The 20,000-nt window shown below is 46.1% G+C and overlaps 1 protein-coding gene across 1 annotated transcript in view; it reads left to right on the forward strand.

Annotated features, from left to right (window-relative positions):
* Positions 1–20,000, forward strand: part of ap4m1 (adaptor related protein complex 4 subunit mu 1) — a gene marked incomplete at its 5' end in the record, with an annotated part of 31,933 nt that overhangs the window by 9,204 nt on the left and 2,729 nt on the right. Inside the window, 7 exons of the mRNA XM_079214544.1 lie at positions 14,736–14,813; positions 15,249–15,311; positions 16,850–16,916; positions 16,999–17,052; positions 17,266–17,372; positions 18,249–18,340; positions 19,814–19,858. Coding sequence (XP_079070670.1) covers positions 14,736–14,813; positions 15,249–15,311; positions 16,850–16,916; positions 16,999–17,052; positions 17,266–17,372; positions 18,249–18,340; positions 19,814–19,858 — 506 coding nt within the window. The remainder of the gene's footprint in view (positions 1–14,735; positions 14,814–15,248; positions 15,312–16,849; positions 16,917–16,998; positions 17,053–17,265; positions 17,373–18,248; positions 18,341–19,813; positions 19,859–20,000) is intronic.

Genomic DNA, 20,000 nt, shown 5'->3' on the forward strand with positions numbered 1-20,000 from the left:
CACAAATACCAACCACACAAATACCAACCACACAAATACCAACCACACAAATACCAACCACACACATACCAACCACACACATACCAACAACACACATACCAACCACACACATACCAACCACACACATACCAACCACACACATACCAACCACACAAAAAACAACCACACACATACCAACAACACACATACCAACCACACACATACCAACCACACACATACCAACCACACACATACCAACCACACAAATACCAACCACACACATACCAACCACACACATACCAACAACACACATACCAACAACACACATACCAACAACACAAAAACCAACAACACACATACCAACAACACACATACCAACAACACACATACCAACAACACACATACCAACAACACACATACCAACCACACACATACCAACAACACACATACCAACAACACACATACCAACCACACACATACCAACCACACACATACCAACAACACACATACCAACAACACACATACCAACCACACACATACCAACCACACACATACCAACAACACACATACCAACAACACACATACCAACCACACACATACCAACAACACACATACCAACCACACACATACCAACAACACACATACCAACCACACACATACCAACAACACACATACCAACAACACACATACCAACAACACACATACCAACAACACACATACAACAACACACATACCAACAACACACATACCACAACACACATACCAACAACACACATACCAACAACACACATACCAACAACACACATACCAACAACACACATACCAACAACACACATACCAATCACACAAATACCAACCACACACATACCAACCACACACATACCAACCACACACATACCAACCACACACATACCAACCACACACATACCAACCACACACATACCAACCACACACATACCAACCACACAAATACCAACCACACAAATACCAACCACACAAATACCAACCACACACATACCAACCACACACATACCAACCACACACATACCAACCACACACATACCAACCACACAAATACCAACCACACAAATACCAACCACACAAATACCAACCACACAAATAACAACAACACAAATACCAACCACACAAATACCAACCACACAAATACCAACCACACAAATAACAACCACACAAATACCAACCAGACAAATACCAACAACACAAATACCAACAACACACATACCAACCACACACATACCAACCACACAAATACCAACCACACACATACCAACCACACACATACCAACAACACAAATACCAACAACACACATACCAACCACACAAATACCAACCACACACATACCAACCACACAAATACCAACCACACAAATACCAACCACACACATACCAACCACACAAATACCAACCACACACATACCAACCACACAAATACCAACCACACAAATACCAACCACACACATACCAACCACACACATACCAACCACACACATACCAACCACACAAAAACCAACCACACAAAAACCAACCACACACATACCAACAACACACATACCAACTGTCGAGTCAAACGTGTAGACTTTCTAGCAGAAATAAGATAAATAGAAAGTAAAACATAAAATAGGAACGGACAGGTGGGTCGTAAGCAAAGTAATTGAAAACGGAACCGGAAATAACCACGGGGCGCACTTAAGAGGGGAGGAGCAAACGCCGCAAGCAAAAAAAAAAAGAGAGAGTACAAAGCAGATGATCTGCGGCAATAACGGGGCATCGACAAGTCCGGAGAGGCAGCCGGTAAGAGGCAAATTCTGAACGCTGACTGACTGACTTTCACTTTCACCGCCAGTGTGGGAGCGTCAGCGACGTCATGGGGCTCCGCAGCGCGCTCACTCACTTGTGCAGGGGTGAATTGGTTGGGACAGATATCGTTGGGGTTAAATGGGGAGTTTGTCTTAGGTTGATTGTCTGGTGTCTCGTTATATTGTTTGCAATGTACATGTTGGTGGAAGCACAGCTGGGGATCTGTAGGTGGTGAAGGTAGGTTTTGTGCACGGGTGCAAATTGGAAAGATTTCTTTGCTGGCATATTTGAAATGGGGGTTTTCTGTTTTCCCTCCAAAGGTTTTTCACCTCTTTCGTTGCCGTATGGCGCGAATGAAAATGACTGCAGTGGCTTGATTCCAGAATAAAAGGAGAAAGAAAAAAGGAAGAAGTTTGTCGTCATTCTGAGTGAAACCCGTTTAAATCCGGGTAGATGCACCAATCCCTATCAAGTGGGGAGGCGGATAGGTCCAAAGCCATAACTTGACAGTGAAAAACCGCGGACCAAAAACAGGAAAGTCTGGAAAACCAGGAAAAGGAAATCTGGGAGCTTTGAGCTGGAACAGCAGAAGAAATAAACTGGAATCCTGGCAAAAGAAGACAATCAAGTGGAACGATAAAGCATTGAAGTAGTACTTACCTTCTCAACTGGAGTCAACGACGGAGCGGATTCAAGTATGATGGATCAAGCTATGGAGAAATCAGTTGAGCAACTCAAGGTCGAGCGAACTACAGCGAAAAGATTATTTACACGTCTGGTCAACAGCATTACCAGGACCTACAAAGACATGTCTGAAAAGGAGCTCAGAGACAGTTTCAATAATGTCATAAAAGAGGCTGAGAAAGTCATGGGCGCAAATGAAGATGTGGAGACTGCATCCATTGCGGAACTGGAGTCGGAGCTGGAGGCTGGTGAAGATGCTGTGTTAACTAAACAGCAGCAAGCCGACATAGCAAAGACTTGCAACGAGTGTGATGGGAAGCTAAAGGAGGCCAAAAGTCTGATTCAGGAGGCACTTTGGGATAACTTCGGGGATGTTGAATTGTCAACATCATTGCAGGCAGCAGAGGAAGTGGGTGACCGTGCTGCTGATGCGCGGCCCGATGGTAGCCAGGAGGCATGCGACTTCATGCTCGACCACCTGCAACGACTGGTACGGACTGCAAAGGAGGTGTACAGTCGGTGGAAACGATGGATCCCACCAAGTGTGCAAAAGGACTTTCAGAGCCGCGTGAAGAGGCTGGAGCTCCTCCTTCCCAAGCTGATTTCCAGGAAGGCTGACTACATACAGGATAGGAAAGAGGAGGAGGGGGAAAGACCACTTGGGCCCACGCCGGCCACCATCAGACTGAAACCTATAGCCCTGCCAAAGTTCACTGGGAATAAACGTGACTTCCACAGGTGGAAAAAGGACTGGGAAGCGCTCCAGAAGCAAGGTGAGCCGACCGGTTCAAGAGAAGTGAGAAAGTTTCAACTACTGAACAGTCTTGACGATAAAATCGCAAGAGACCTTCGCCTGACCAGCTATAACACGGCAGGTGACATTTTCCGTGTCCTAGAGAACCGCTATGGCAATAAAATTGCTATTGCTATTGACATAGTGGAGGAGTTGCAGAGAATGCCAGCTGCCAGAAGTCATCAGCCACGGAAAATTGTGGAATTAATCCAAGCTGTGGAGAAGGCACTTCAAGATTTGAGCGACCTTGGGGACACAGGTGCGATCAAAAATCCGCTGGTGACGAAGTCAATAGAAAGTAAACTTCCAGAAATTCTGAAGAAGGAATGGCTTGTCTATGTCGCTGACAGGAGAAACGCAGTGGCAGCAGAGAATCGTTTTGACAGTCTCTTGGCATTCCTCAAAGGGCAAGAGAGCATATATGAGCAGCTCGAGCAGCTAAGAGAGGAGGAGCCAAGTAGGAAAGAGACCAGAACCGAGCCAAGATATGCCAGAACCAAGTCTACCAAATCAGAAGATGACCATTTTGGGTGTGTAGTCTGTGGTGACGGAAAGCACAAGAAAAAACTCTACTTTTGCAACCAGTTTCGTGCGCTAAAGCTAACGGAGAAGAAGGCTGCAGTGAGAAAGTTGGGAGCATGCAGGAGGTGCCTTGAAGTACATGAGGACGCTTCATGCTGCAAAACTGACTTTCTATGTAAAAATCAAGTCTGCAGAGAGGAGCAAGCTCCTGGGCATCATTTCTATCTGTGCCCAAATGCTGCAGCGAGAAAAAGCATCGGAGAGAACGAGCACAGATTCGGCCCGGAGAGGGAAAAAACCAGGAGGAAACATACAAAAGAGCAAGAGGAGTTCTTCAACAAGCTTTCCCCAGAATTGGCAAAGCAATGTCGGGATGTGTTCTCCAACACTGCGTCAAGAGCTTTCAGTACTAGGAAGGATACACCAAGCCTTCTTGTGGAAAGTGGACTGCAAGAGCTACCAGTGCTTATGATGCTCCTCGAGGTCACAGCAAATGCTGGACAAAAGATCGGGACATTAATTGATTTGGCTTCGGACACAAATTATATAACCCACAAGACAGCAAGCGAACTGAACCTCAGGAGTGAGGAAATTACACTTGTCGTCCATGGAGTTGGAGGGATGACAGTTCGTGTGGAGACGAAGCGTTACCTTCTAAGGATCCGAGTGAAGACTCCCAAGGGCACTCTCAAACCCCATCAATTGCTTTGTTATGGACTAGACAGCATAGCAAATGTCCACAAAAATGTGACACCAGAACAGCTGCACAAGTTTTTCCCAGGGATTCCACTGGATGAACTTGTGAGACCCAAAGAGGTACATTTGCTCATAAGCCACAGAGAAGGACAATTGGCTCCTCAAAGAGTCAAAGCTGTTGGAGACCTCGTACTGTGGGACGGACCTCTTGGAAAGACGGTTGGCGGAACGCATCCTGACCTCTTTGAGGGGCTCACTGTATCAGCCCACATGTCCAAGACTCATTTCGCGAGGTCAATGAGAGCAGCAGCTGTGAAGTATGAGGAACTCACTGGCAGGATCCCTGAGACCCCTCTACGAAACAAAGAGGCTAGCGCCAAGTTTCAGGAGTCAAGTACGTCAACCACCAAGAAAGATTTCCTTGAATGGTGGAAATGGGATAGTATTGGTGCAGCATGTGAGCCGAGATGCGGGGGTTGCCGCTGCGGGAAATGCCAGCCAGGCGGCAAAGAGATGACTCTTGCTGAGGAGAGGGAGGTCGAAATAATGAAGGAAGGCCTAACCTATGTCAAAGGCGATAGTCACAGCGAAGAACCACATTGGCACTCCAGGTATCCTTGGTTAGAGGATCCAGCCTCTCTGCCTGACAACAAAAGGACAGTCGAGGCTACATTTCTGAGAACAGAAAAGCAGCTAGCCAAGGAACCGGAATGGAAGGTTGCCTATACGGCTCAAGTTCATGACATGGTTGAGCGAGGGGCGGCAATCAAATTGTCTAAGGAGGCAATAAACAACTGGAAAGGACCAGTATGGTATGTGAGTCACCTTATTGCTCCTAACCCACACTCTGTCACGACCCCAGTGAGACTTGTGTGGAACAGCAGCCAGAAGTGCAGAGGTGTGAGCCTGAATGACCTACTGATGAAAGGTCCAGACGTCCTCAACCAGATTCGCGCTGTCCTGCTCAGATTCAGGTGTGGAGTACATGCTGCCCTGGGTGATATAAAAAAGATGTACAACTCTGTTTGGTTGGAGGATCGAGAAGTACACCTGCATAGATTCCTCTGGCGAGACTCAGAAGATGAAGAGCTGGCGGAATATGCAATCACAAGAGTAAACATTGGAGACAAGCCAGCGGGGTGCATCGCACAGCTGGCAATGCGCGAGACTGCAAACCTCGCACCTTTCATCCACCTCAACGTGGAGCGGCAGGTGCTCGAGGAGGACAGCTACGTCGATGACATTCTCACATCCCACAATGACCTTGACAAGCTTAAAACCATCACAGCAAATGTGAAGCATATCCTGCTAGCTGGAGGGTTCAAGCTCAAGCCTTGGGTCTTTTCTGGGCAAAGTGGGAGGACTGGTTGGAAGGATGAGCCGGAGAAGGCCAAGACGAAGACGTTGGTCCTGCCAAACCAAAGGAGTGATGATGACAATAAGGCGCTCGGCCTGGGCTACATGGTAGAAGAGGACAAGCTCCATGTCATGACCGCAATCAATTTCTCGAAGAGAAAGAAAAAGATGAGAAGCGGCCACGACCTTCACCAAGAACAGGTCAGAGATCAGATGCCAAATCCCCTTACGCGGAGAGAACTGCTCAGCCAAGTTTCAGGTCTGTATGACCCAGTCGGCCTGGTAACTCCTGCTAAGCAAAAAGGAGCTATACTTGTGCGAAGGGCGTTCCAAGAGGCGAAGAATGGAAAATGTCCAATCAAAGACACATGGGACATAGCACTCTCAGAGGACCTCAGGGAAGACGCGATTAGGCTCTTCGAAGAATACATTCAACTTGGCAAAGTCATGTTCACCAGAGCACTAACGCCTCCATGCTATGTTGATAAACCCTGGGCAATCACATTCTCAGATGGAAGCGAGCATACGTATGGAGCAGTGATGTATCTAAGATGGAACTCGAACCAAGGCCCAATGGCTACGCTGGTGGAGTCCAAAGCAAAATTAACTCCCTTGGACTGTAAAGGTGATGCTGTGAAAGCAGAGATTTGTGGAGCAGTGTTTGCCTCGCGGCTGAAGAAGTACTTTGAGCTGCACAGCCGAATCCAGATTGGAAAGTGGTACCATCTCCTCGATAGCCAAACAGTTCTTGGTGCAGTACAACGAGAAAGCTACGGCTATCAGACTTTCTTTGCGAATAGGATTGGGGAAATTCAGGACGGGACAGGGATTCAAGACTGGTGGTGGATCCCTGGGCAGCAAAACATCGCTGACATAATAACCAGAGGGGCCAGCCCTCAAGACTTGGATGAGGACTCAGAGTGGCAAAATGGGCCAGAGTTTCTGAAGTTACCAGTCAGTGAGTGGCCAATCAAATCGGCCAAAGAACTAGCGAGCGCTGCCAGAGAAAGCGTCAACAAGTTGCAAAAGAAGGCATTTGCTGCTGTGACGAGAGCCAAGGCAAAGGAAGCTGAGTCAGACCAACACCAAGCAGTAACTGAACGAAGAAGACCACCTGCAGGATCAGCCATCCTAGGCCTTGTGGATGCCAAGCAGTTCAGTAGCTTGACTAAACTGGTCAAAACAATTGCATGGATCTGGAGAGCAGCAAAAAAGTTCATTGGACGAAATAAAGCCGCAAAGAGCTCAAAGTGGGAGGCAGTTTCTTCGAGAGGAGTTGTCTCGGTAAAGGAACGAGAAGATGCCCTGAGAGACATCTTTCTTGCGGCGCAAGAAGGCACAACCTTCCCAAGCACCACGACAGACAGACTAGTAGTCTATAAAGAGGAACACTCCGGGCTTTTAGTTTGCGGTGGCCGAGTGCAAATCTTCAAAGAAGATCAAGTAGGAGTCCCTATCTTACCCTATAACACATGGGTGTCCACACTGCTTGCTCGGGAGGCCCACCAAGAGAGTCATGATGGAGTGGCTGGAACCCTGCTCAAGATGAGAGGGAGGGCATGGGTCATACGAGGCCGAAGGATTGCCCAAAAGGTTGTTGATGGCTGCATAATCTGCAAAAAGGCAAAGGCAAGGAAATGTCAACAAGTAATGGGTGACTTGCCGCCGGAACGAACAGAACCTGCTGCGCCATTCAAGTTCACGACCATAGACCTCTTCGGACCGTACCAAGTCAAAGATGACGTGAAGAAGAGAGTGAGACTAAAGGTCTGGGGTGTGGTCTTCTGCTGCATGGCCAGTAGAGCTATCCACACAGAGTTGGTAAACACACTATCAACAGAAGGGTTCCTGATGGCCTACCAAAGGTTCACGGCGATCAGGGGGCATCCAAGGAAGATCTGGACAGATCCAGGCACCAATTTCATTGGAGCTAAACAAGTCTTGGAGGAGCTTTACAGATTTCTGGATGGCTTGAACAAACCAGCCTTGCAGGAGAACGCAGCAAAAAATGGGACTGAGTGGATGTGGAAAATCCACCCAGCCGATTCTCCACACAGAAATGGTGCTGCAGAAGCTGCTGTACGCATCGTAAAGAGAGCACTCCAGATTCTTGGAAAGGGGTCGGAGCTCACATACAGTGAGTTCCAGACAACTCTTCACATCGCAGCCAACCTGGCAAATGAGCGCCCAATTGACGCCAGAGTACAGAGCCGGGAAGACTGTATCCAGTACATCACACCCAACACGCTCCTTCTTGGGCGGGCATCTCAAACTGGGGATGTCCAAACATTTGACTTTGCTAGCTACCCCTACAAGAGACTAAGAGCAATGCAGTCAGAGGTGACCAAGTTCTGGAAGCATTGGAGCCAACTTGCTGGTCCCAACTTATTCGTGCGGAGCAAGTGGCATACTACAGAAAGAAATGTTGCTGTTGGGGACGTTGTCTGGCTAAGTGACCAAAATGCGCTAAGAGGGCAGTTCAAGCTTGGAAGGGTCATCAGTACGAATCCAGACAGTAAAGGCATCGTGAGGGACGTCAATGTCAGAATCTTCCCAAGCTACAATGTTCCTGTGACGAAACCAACAAGGGAAGCAAGAGCAAGTCATCCGACCGTGAGCAAGCAGAACGGGAAGATCCAGGCTACCATCCTTCACAGAGACGTCAGGCGGTTGGTTGTCTTACTACCTGCTGAAGAACAGGACAACATCTCCGGAAGATGAGAGCTGAACTGGAGCAACAAAGTTTGCCTTTTTAAAGTTGGCGATCTTCACAGTGGTTCCATGGGAAGATCGAGTGGGAGGTGTCGAGTCAAACGTGTAGACTTTCTAGCAGAAATAAGATAAATAGAAAGTAAAACATAAAATAGGAACGGACAGGTGGGTCGTAAGCAAAGTAATTGAAAACGGAACCGGAAATAACCACGGGGCGCACTTAAGAGGGGAGGAGCAAACGCCGCAAGCAAAAAAAAAAGAGAGAGTACAAAGCAGATGATCTGCGGCAATAACGGGGCATCGACAAGTCCGGAGAGGCAGCCGGTAAGAGGCAAATTCTGAACGCTGACTGACTGACTTTCACTTTCACCGCCAGTGTGGGAGCGTCAGCGACGTCATGGGGCTCCGCAGCGCGCTCACTCACGTGTGCAGGGGTGAATTGGTTGGGACAGATATCGTTGGGGTTAAATGGGGAGTTTGTCTTAGGTTGATTGTCTGGTGTCTCGTTATATTGTTTGCAATGTACATGTTGGTGGAAGCACAGCTGGGGATCTGTAGGTGGTGAAGGTAGGTTTTGTGCACGGGTGCAAATTGGAAAGATTTCTTTGCTGGCATATTTGAAATGGGGGTTTTCTGTTTTCCCTCCAAAGGTTTTTCACCTCTTTCGTTGCCGTATGGCGCGAATGAAAATGACTGCAGTGGCTTGATTCCAGAATAAAAGGAGAAAGAAAAAAGGAAGAAGTTTGTCGTCATTCTGAGTGAAACCCGTTTAAATCCGGGTAGATGCACCAATCCCTATCAAGTGGGGAGGCGGATAGGTCCAAAGCCATAACTTGACACCAACCACACACATACCAACCACACACATACCAACCACACACATACCAACCACACAAATACCAACAACACAAAAACCAACAACACAAAAACCAACCACACACATACCAACAACACACATACCAACAACACACATACCAACCACACACATACCAACCACACACATACCAACCACACAAATACCAACCACACACATACCAACCACACACATACCAACAACACACATACCAACCACACACATACCAACCACACACATACCAACCACACACATACCAACCACACACATACCAACCACACACATACCAACAACACACATACCAACAACACAAATACCAACCACACAAATACCAACCACACACATACCAACCACACACATACCAACCACACAAATACCAACCACACAAATACCAACCACACAAATACCAACCACACACATACCAACCACACACATACCAACCACACAAATACCAACCACACAAATACCAACCACACAAATACCAACCACACACATACCAACCACACACATACCAACAACACACATACCAACCACACACATACCAACCACACAAATACCAACAACACAAAAAACAACCACACACATACCAACAACACACATACCAACCACACACATACCAACCACACACATACCAACCACACACATACCAACCACACACATACCAACAACGCACATACCAACCACACAAATACCAACCACACACATACCAACCACACACATACCAACAACACACATACCAACAACACACATACCAACAACACACATACCAACAACACACATACCAACCACACACATACCAACCACACACATACCAACCACACACATACCAACCACACACATACCAACAACACACATACCAACCACACAAAATACCAACCACACACATACCAACCACACACATACCAACAACACACATACCAACAACACACATACCAACAACACACATACCAACAACACACATACCAACAACACACATACCAACAACACACATACCAACAACACACATACCAACCACACACATACCAACCACACAAATACCAACCACACACATACCAACCACACAAATACCAACCACACACATACCAACCACACACATACCAACCACACACATACCAACCGCACAAATACCAACCACACAAATACCAACAACACACATACCAACCACACAAATACCAACCACACAAATACCAACCACACACATACCAACCACACACATACCAACCACACACATACCAACAACACAAATACCAACAACACAAATACCAACAACACACATACCAACAACACACAAATACCAACCACACACATACCAACCACACAAATACCAACCACACACATACCAACCACACACATACCAACAACACAAATACCAACAACACAAATACCAACAACACAAAAACCAACCACACAAAAACCAACCACACACATACCAACAACACACATACCAACCACACACATACCAACCACACACATACCAACCACACACATACCAACCACACAAATACCAACAACACAAAAAACAACCACACACATACCAACAACACACATACCAACCACACACATACCAACCACACACATACCAACCACACAAATACCAACCACACACATACCAACCACACACATACCAACCACACACATACCAACCACACAAATACCAACAACACACATACCAACCACACACATACCAACCACACAAATACCAACCACACACATACCAACCACACACATACCAACAACACAAATACCAACCACACACATACCAACCACACAAATACCAACCACACAAATACCAACAACACACATACCAACCACACACATACCAACCACACACATACCAACTACACACATACAAACAACACACATACCAACCACACACATACCAACTACACACATACAAACAACACACATACCAACCACACAAATACCAACCACACAAATACCAACAACACAAATACCAACCACACAAATACCAACAACACACATACCAACAACACAAATAACAACAACACAAATACCAACCGCACAAATACCAACCACACACATACCAACTACACACATACAAACAACACACATACCAACCACACACATACCAACTACACACATACAAACAACACACATACCAACCACACACATACCAACTACACACATACAAACAACACACATACCAATCACACACATACCAACCACACAAATACCAACCACACAAATACCAACAACACAAATAACAACAACACAAATACCAACCGCACAAATACCAACAACACAAATACCAACCACACACATACCAACAACACACATACCAACCACACACATACCAACCACACACATACCAACCACACACATACCAACAACACAAATACCAACAACACAAAAACCAACCACACACATACCAACAACACAAATACCAACCACACACATACCAACCACACACATACCAACCACACACATACCAACCACACACATACCAACCACACAAATACCAACAACACAAAAACCAACCACACACATACCAACAACACAAATACCAACCACACAAATACCAACTACACACATACCAACAACACAAATAACAACAACACAAATAACAACCGCACAAATACCAACCACACACATACCAACTACACACATACAAACAACACACATACCAACCACACACATACCAACTACACACATACAAACAACACACATACCAACCACACACATACCAACTACACACATACAAACAACACACATACCAATCACACACATACCAACCACACAAATACCAACCACACAAATACCAACAACACAAATACCAACCACACAAATACCAACAACACACATACCAACAACACAAATAACAACAACACAAATACCAACCGCACAAATACCAACAACACAAATACCAACCACACACATACCAACAACACACATACCAACCACACACATACCAACCACACACATACCAACCACACACATACCAACAACACAAATACCAACAACACAAAAACCAACCACACACATACCAACAACACAAATACCAACCACACAAAAACCAACCACACACATACCAACAACACACATACCAACCACACACATACCAACCACACACATACCAACCACACACATACCAACCACACAAATACCAACAACACAAAAAACAACCACACACATACCAACAACACACATACCAACCACACACATACCAACCACACACATACCAACCACACACATACCAACCACACACATACCAACCACACAAATACCAACCACACAAATACCAACCACACACATACCAACCACACACATACCAACCACACACATACCAACCACACACATACCAACCACACACATACCAACAACACACATACCAACCACACAAATACCAACCACACAAATACCAACCACACACATACCAACCACACACATACCAACCACACACATACCAACCACACACATACCAACCACACACATACCAACCACACACATACCAACAACACAAATACCAACAACACACATACCAACCACACAAATACCAACCACACAAATACCAACAACACACATACCAACAACACAAATACCAACAAAACACATACCAACCACACACATACCAACCACACACATACCAACCACACACATACCAACCACACACATACCAACCACACAAATACCAACCACACAAATACCAACAACACAAATACCAACCACACACATACCAACCACACACATACCAACTACACACATACAAACAACACACATACCAACCACACACATACCAACTACACACATACAAACAACACACATACCAATCACACACATACCAACCACACAAATACCAACCACACAAATACCAACAACACAAATACCAACCACACAAATACCAACTACACACATACAAACAACACAAATAACAACAACACAAATACCAACCGCACAAATACCAACAACACAAATACCAACCACACACATACCAACCACACACATACCAACTACACACATACAAACAACACACATACCAACCACACACATACCAACTACACACATACAAACAACACACATACCAACTACACACATACAAACAACACACATACCAACAACACAAATACCAACCACACAAATACCAACAACACAAATAACAACAACACAAATACCAACCGCACAAATACCAACAACACAAATACCAACCACACACATACCAACCACACAAATACCAACAACACAAATACCAACCACACACATACCAACAACACAAATACCAACAACACAAATACCAACAACACAAATACCAACCACACACATACCAACTACACACATACAAACAACACACATACCAACCACACACATACCAACTACACACATACAAACAACACACATACCAATCACACACATACCAACCACACAAATACCAACAACACAAATACCAACAACACAAATACCAACCGCACAAATACCAACAACACAAATACCAACCACACAAATAACAACAACACAAATACCAACCGCACAAATACCAACCACACAAATACCAACAACACAAATACCAACCACACACATACCAACAACACAAATACCAACAACACAAATACCAACAACACAAATACCAACCACACACATACCAACTACACACATACAAACAACACACATACCAACCACACACATACCAACTACACACATACAAACAACACACATACCAATCACACACATACCAACCACACAAATACCAACAACACAAATACCAACCACACAAATACCAACAACACAAATACCAACCGCACAAATACCAACAACACAAATACCAACCACACACATACCAACTACACAAATACCAACCACACACATACCAACTACACACATACAAACAACACACATACCAACCACACACATACCAACTACACACATACCAACAACACACATACCAACAACACAAATACCAACCACACACATACAAACAACACACATACCAACCACACACATACCAACTACACACATACAAACAACACACATACCAACAACACAAATACCAACCACACACATACCAACCACACACATACCAACAACACAAATACCAACTACACAAATAACAACAACACAAATAACAACCTCACTAGAGGTCAGAGGTCACTGAGGTTTTTTCTGCAGGTTTTAGGACATTTTAAAAGCGTATTAATTTAATTTACGTATTAATTAAAGTGTTGACACTTAATACACTTTTGTTTAGTGCATACTTCATGTACATTTATGACTCAGCATTACATGATCACATTTAAATTGTATTTATTGAATGTGTGTCTCTGGTCCGGCTTCAGACTCTGTGTTGTTGTTGTTGTTGTTGTGCGTCTGTAGTTTGGAGCCGAGACGCAGCAGAGTAAAGTGGCTCCGAGCTCTGCAGCCAGCAGACCCATCCTGTCCAGCAGAGAGCAGGTACTGATCTACAGACGGAAACAAGCTGGTGGAGTAAATGTTTTCACGCTGTGACGTTTTAATCAAAGAAAAATAGACCAAACAGGACCGGTGATGAAGGACAGCCTTGGTGGAGGCCGACACCCACAGGAGCGTGTCTGACTTACTACGGGAATACGAACACAGCTCCTCCTGCAGCACAGAGACCGGATGGCCAGCTGCAGCGGGTCCGGCACCCCATACTCCCACAGCACCCCACACAAAATAACCAGAGGGACCCGGTTCTTTCTTTCCATTCCTTTTCCATTCTCTGTCCTCCCTTTCTTTTCTTTTTTGCCTTTCCTTATTCCATATTTAGATGTTTATTCAGTTATAGATGACAACAAACTCACAGTTTCTGTATGTGTGTGTGTGTGTGTGTGTGTGTGTGTTTGTGTGTTTGTGTTGTTTTTCCAGGGAGGGAAGAGCGAGATATTCCTGGACGTGATCGAGAGGATGTCGGTCATCATCGGCTCCAACGTGAGTAACGTCATCATGATACCAACGTGAGTAATGACGCCATGATGACGATCTCATGACGACGATCTCATGACGCCATGATGACGATCTCATGACATCATGAGAGCGTCCTCATGAGAGCGTCATCATGAGAGCGTCATCATGACATTATGAGAGCGTCATCATGACATCATGAAAGCGTCATCATGACGTCATGAGATCGTCATCATGGCGTCATGAGATCGTCGTCATGAGATCGTCGTCATGAGATCGTCGTCATGAGAGCGTCATCATGGCGTCACGAGAACGTCATCATGACGTCATGAGATCGTCGTCATGAGAGCGTCTCATGAGAACATCCTCATGAGAGCGTCATCATGACATTATGAGAACGTCCTCATGACCTCATGAGAGCTTCCTCATGAGAGCGTCCTCATTAAATTATGAGAACGTCATCATGACATCATGAGAGCGTCCTCATGAGAGCGTCCTCATGACGTCATGAGAGCGTCATCATGACATCATGAGAGCGTCCTCATGACGTCATGAGAGCGTCCTCATGACGTCATGAGAGCGTCCTCATGACGTCATGAGAGCGTCCTCATGACGTCATGAGAGCGTCATCATGACATCATGAGAGCGTCATCATGACGTCATGAGAGCGTCCTCATGAGAGCGTCCTCATGAGAGCGTCCTCATGACGTCATGAGAGCGTCATCATGACATCATGAGAGCGTCCTCATGACGTCATGAGAGCGTCCTCATGACGTCATGAGAGCGTCCTCATGACGTCATGAGAGCGTCCTCATGACGTCATGAGAGCGTCCTCATGACGTCATGAGAGCGTCCTCATGACGTCATGAGAGCGTCCTCATGAGAGCGTCCTCATGAGAGCGTCCTCATGAGAGCGTCCTCATGACGTCATGAGAGCGTCATCATGACCTCATGAGAGCGTCCTCATGAGATTATGAGAACGTCCTCATGACCTCATGAGAGCGTCATCATGACATCATGAGAGCAACATCATGAGAGCGTCATCATGACGTCATGAGAGCGTCCTCATGACATTATGAGAACGTCCTCATGACGTCATGAGAGCGTCCTCATGAGAGCGTCATCATGACGTCATGAGAGCGTCCTCATGACATTATGAGAGCGTCCTCATGACGTCATGAGAGCGTCCTCATGAGAGCGTCCTCATGAGAACGTCCTCATGACGTCATGAGAGCGTCCTCATGACGTCATGAGAGCGTCCTCATGACGTCATGAGAGCGTCCTCATGACGTCATGAGAGCGTCCTCATGAGAGCGTCCTCATGACGTCATGAGAGCGTCCTCATGACATTATGAGAGCGTCCTCATGACGTCATGAGAGCGTCCTCATGAGAGCGTCCTCATGAGAACGTCCTCATGACGTCATGAGAGCGTCCTCATGACGTCATGAGAGCGTACTCATGACGTCATGAGAGCGTCCTCATGACGTCATGAGAGCGTCCTCATGACGTCATGAGAGCGTCATCATGATGTCATGAGGGCGTCCTCACCCTTCCCTGTGTGTAGGGCGTGGTGATGAAGGCCGACGTGGAGGGAGAAGTCCGAGTCAAGTGCTTCATGCCGAGCTGCTCGGGTCAGTTACGTCACTTTGTCCTCACATGTACAGAAACATGATTCTCACACACACACACACTCATGGTGTCTCCGGTCCACAGAGATGAGGATCGGTCTAAATGAGGAGTTCAGCATCGGGAAGTCACAGCTCAGAGGTCACACACACACACACACACACACACACACACACACACACACACACACACACACACACACACACACATAGACATGTTTCCTGTTTCTAAAGCATGGACGTGTAATCTAGATTAATTCTGAAATAATAACTAAATCAGTGTTTACTGGTGTGTTGTATTTATGTCTCACAGGTTGTGTTGTTTACACGTTTATTGTCGTTGTTTCTTCTTCAGGTTACGGCGCCGCGGTTCATGTGGACGAGTGCCGATTCCACCAGAACGTCAACCTGGACGAGTTCCACAGCCACCGGATCCTCCGGCTCTGCCCGAGTCAGGGAGAGGTGAGGTCACTGCCTTCTGATTGGTCAGGGAGACAGGAAGTCAGGGAGAGGTGAGGTCACTGCCTTCTGATTGGTCAGGGAGACAGGAAGTAAGGGAGAGGTGAGGTCACTGCCTTCTGATTGGTCAGGGAGACAGGAAGTCAGGGAGAGGTGAGGTCACTGCCTTCTGATTGGTCAGAGAGACAGGTAGTCAGGTAAGAAGAGAGACAGGTAGCCAGGGCGACAGGTAGTGAGAGAGACATGGAGACAGGTAGGAAGAGAAACAGGTGGTCAGGGAGACAGGAAGGAAGAGAGGCAGGTAGGATGGGAGACAGGTAGGAGGCAAGACAGGTGGGTAGAGAGACAGGTAAGGAGAGAGACGGGTAGGTAGTCGGAGAGAGGTGATGTCACTGCCTTCTGATTGGTCAGGGAGACAGTTAGGGGGAGAGACAGGCAGGGGGAGAGACAGGCAGTAAGAGAGACAGGTAGGTTAGTGAGGAAGACAAGTAGGTAGACAGTAAGGTAGGTAGTAGGTAGGTAGACAGTATGGTAGGTAGGTAGACGGGTAGACAGTAAGATAGGTAGACAGTAAGGTAGGTAGGTAGGTAGGAAGGTAGACAGTAAGACAGGTAGGTAAATGAATAGACAAAGTAGAACAATAACAGAATAACACGAGACAGTCAACAACAAGAACCAGCAGCAGCTTTAGACTTTAGTCACTGAGCCTCTTTCACAGAGTCCGGCTGAATGCTCCTTGACTACAACGTCGTCCCTCATGGTGTCATCCTATTTATGAATGAAAAGGGTTTTCGTCATGTGATGAAAACTCTCCTTGTTGGTGAGTTCAAGGACGCTCGGACATCTGAGATACGACTCTCCTTCTGCTTCCCATTGCAGCAAACGGTGATGCAGTACCAGCTGAGTGACGACCTGCCCTCAGCGCCCCCCTTCCGTCTGTTCCCCACCATCGAGAGAGACAGCGGGGGAAGGTACAGTCCCAGAGTCCTCGAGTCCAGTTCTAGAGTCGTAGAGTCCAGTTCTAGAGTCGTAGAGTCCAGTTCTAGAGTCATAGTCCTATAGTCCAGTTCTAGAGTTGTAAACTCCAGATCTAGAGTCCTATAGTCCAGTTCTAGAGTCCTAGAATCCTATAATCCAGTTCTAGAGTCCTAGAGTCCAGTCCTAGAGTCCTAGAGTCCAGTCCTAGAGTCCAGTCCTAGAGTCCAATTCTAGAGTCCAGATCTAGAGTCCTATAATCCAGGTCTAGAGTCCAGAGTCTAGAGTCCAGTTCTAGAATCCTAGAGTCCTATAGTCAGTTCTAGAATCCTAGTCCTATAGTCCAGTCCTAGAGTCCAATTCTAGAGTCCAGTCCTAGAGTCCAGGTCTAGAGTCCAGTCGTAGAGTCCCAGAGTCCTAGAGTCAAATTCTATAGTCCTAGAGTCCAGTCCTAGAGTCCAATTCTAGAGTCCAGTTCTAGAGTCCAGGTCTAGAGTCCTAGAGTCCAGTCCTAGAGTCTAGTTCTATAGTCCAGTCCTAGAGTCCAGTCCTAGAGTCTTAGAGTCCAGTTTTAGAGTCCTAGAGTCCAGTCCTAGGTTCCAGGTCTAGAGTCCCAGAGTCCTAGAGTCCAGATCTACAGTCCTATAATCCAGGTCTAGAGTCCAGAGTCTAGAGTCCAGTTCTAGAATCCTAAAGTCCTATAGTCAGTTCTAGAATCCTAGTCCTATAGTCCAGTCCTAGAGTCCAATTCTAGAGTCCAGTCCTAGAGTCCAGGTCTAGAGTCCAGTCCTAGAGTCCAATTCTAGAGTCCAATTCTAGCGTCATAGAGTCCAGTCCGAGAGTCCAGGTCTAGAGACCAGTCGTAGAGTCCCAGAGTCCTAGAGTCAAATTCTATAGTCCTAGAGTCCAGTCCTAGAGTCCAATTCTAGAGTCCAGTTCTAGAGTCCAGGTCTAGAGTCCTAGAGTCCAGTCCTAGAGTCTAGTTCTATAGTCCAGTCCTAGAGTCCAGTCCTAGAGTCTTAGAGTCCAGTTCTAGAGTCCTAGAGTCCAGTCCTAGGGTCCAGGTCTAGAGTCCCAGAGTCCTAGAGTCCAGTTCTAGAGTCTAGTTCTATAGTCCAGTCCTAGAGTCCAGTCCTAGAGTCTTAGAGTCCAATTCTAGAGTCCTAGGGTCCAGTCCTAGAGTCCTACAGTCCCAGAGTTTTCCTTTACTAAAGTAAAGGAGTACGACATTAAAACATGTTGTTGTTGTTTCTCTGCAGGCTGCTCATGTTGTTGTTGTTTCTCTGCAGGCTGCTCATGTTGTTGTTGTTTCTCTGCAGGCTGCTCATGTTGTTGTTGTTTCTCTGCAGGCTGCTCATGTTGTTGTTGTTTCTCTGCAGGCTGCTCATGTTGTTGTTGTTTCTCTGCAGGCTGCTCATGTTGTTGTTATTTCTCTGCAGGCTGCTCATGTTGTTGTTGTTTCTCTGCAGGCTGCTCATGTACCTAAAGCTTCGCTGTGATCTGCCACCAAAGAGGTTTGTTGTTTTTTCAGAAGGAAACAAGCTTCAACACAATTGTTACTGTTTCTAAAATCTCTCCACAACCAGAAGTACCACAAGTACTCTCATTATATCCTAGTATACAATGTTACTGTTAGTTTAATCTCGGGGGTCCAAA

The sequence above is a fragment of the Taurulus bubalis genome, assembly GCF_910589615.1.
Source record: "Taurulus bubalis genome assembly, chromosome: 2".
Classification (NCBI taxonomy): Eukaryota; Metazoa; Chordata; class Actinopteri; order Perciformes; family Cottidae; genus Taurulus; species Taurulus bubalis.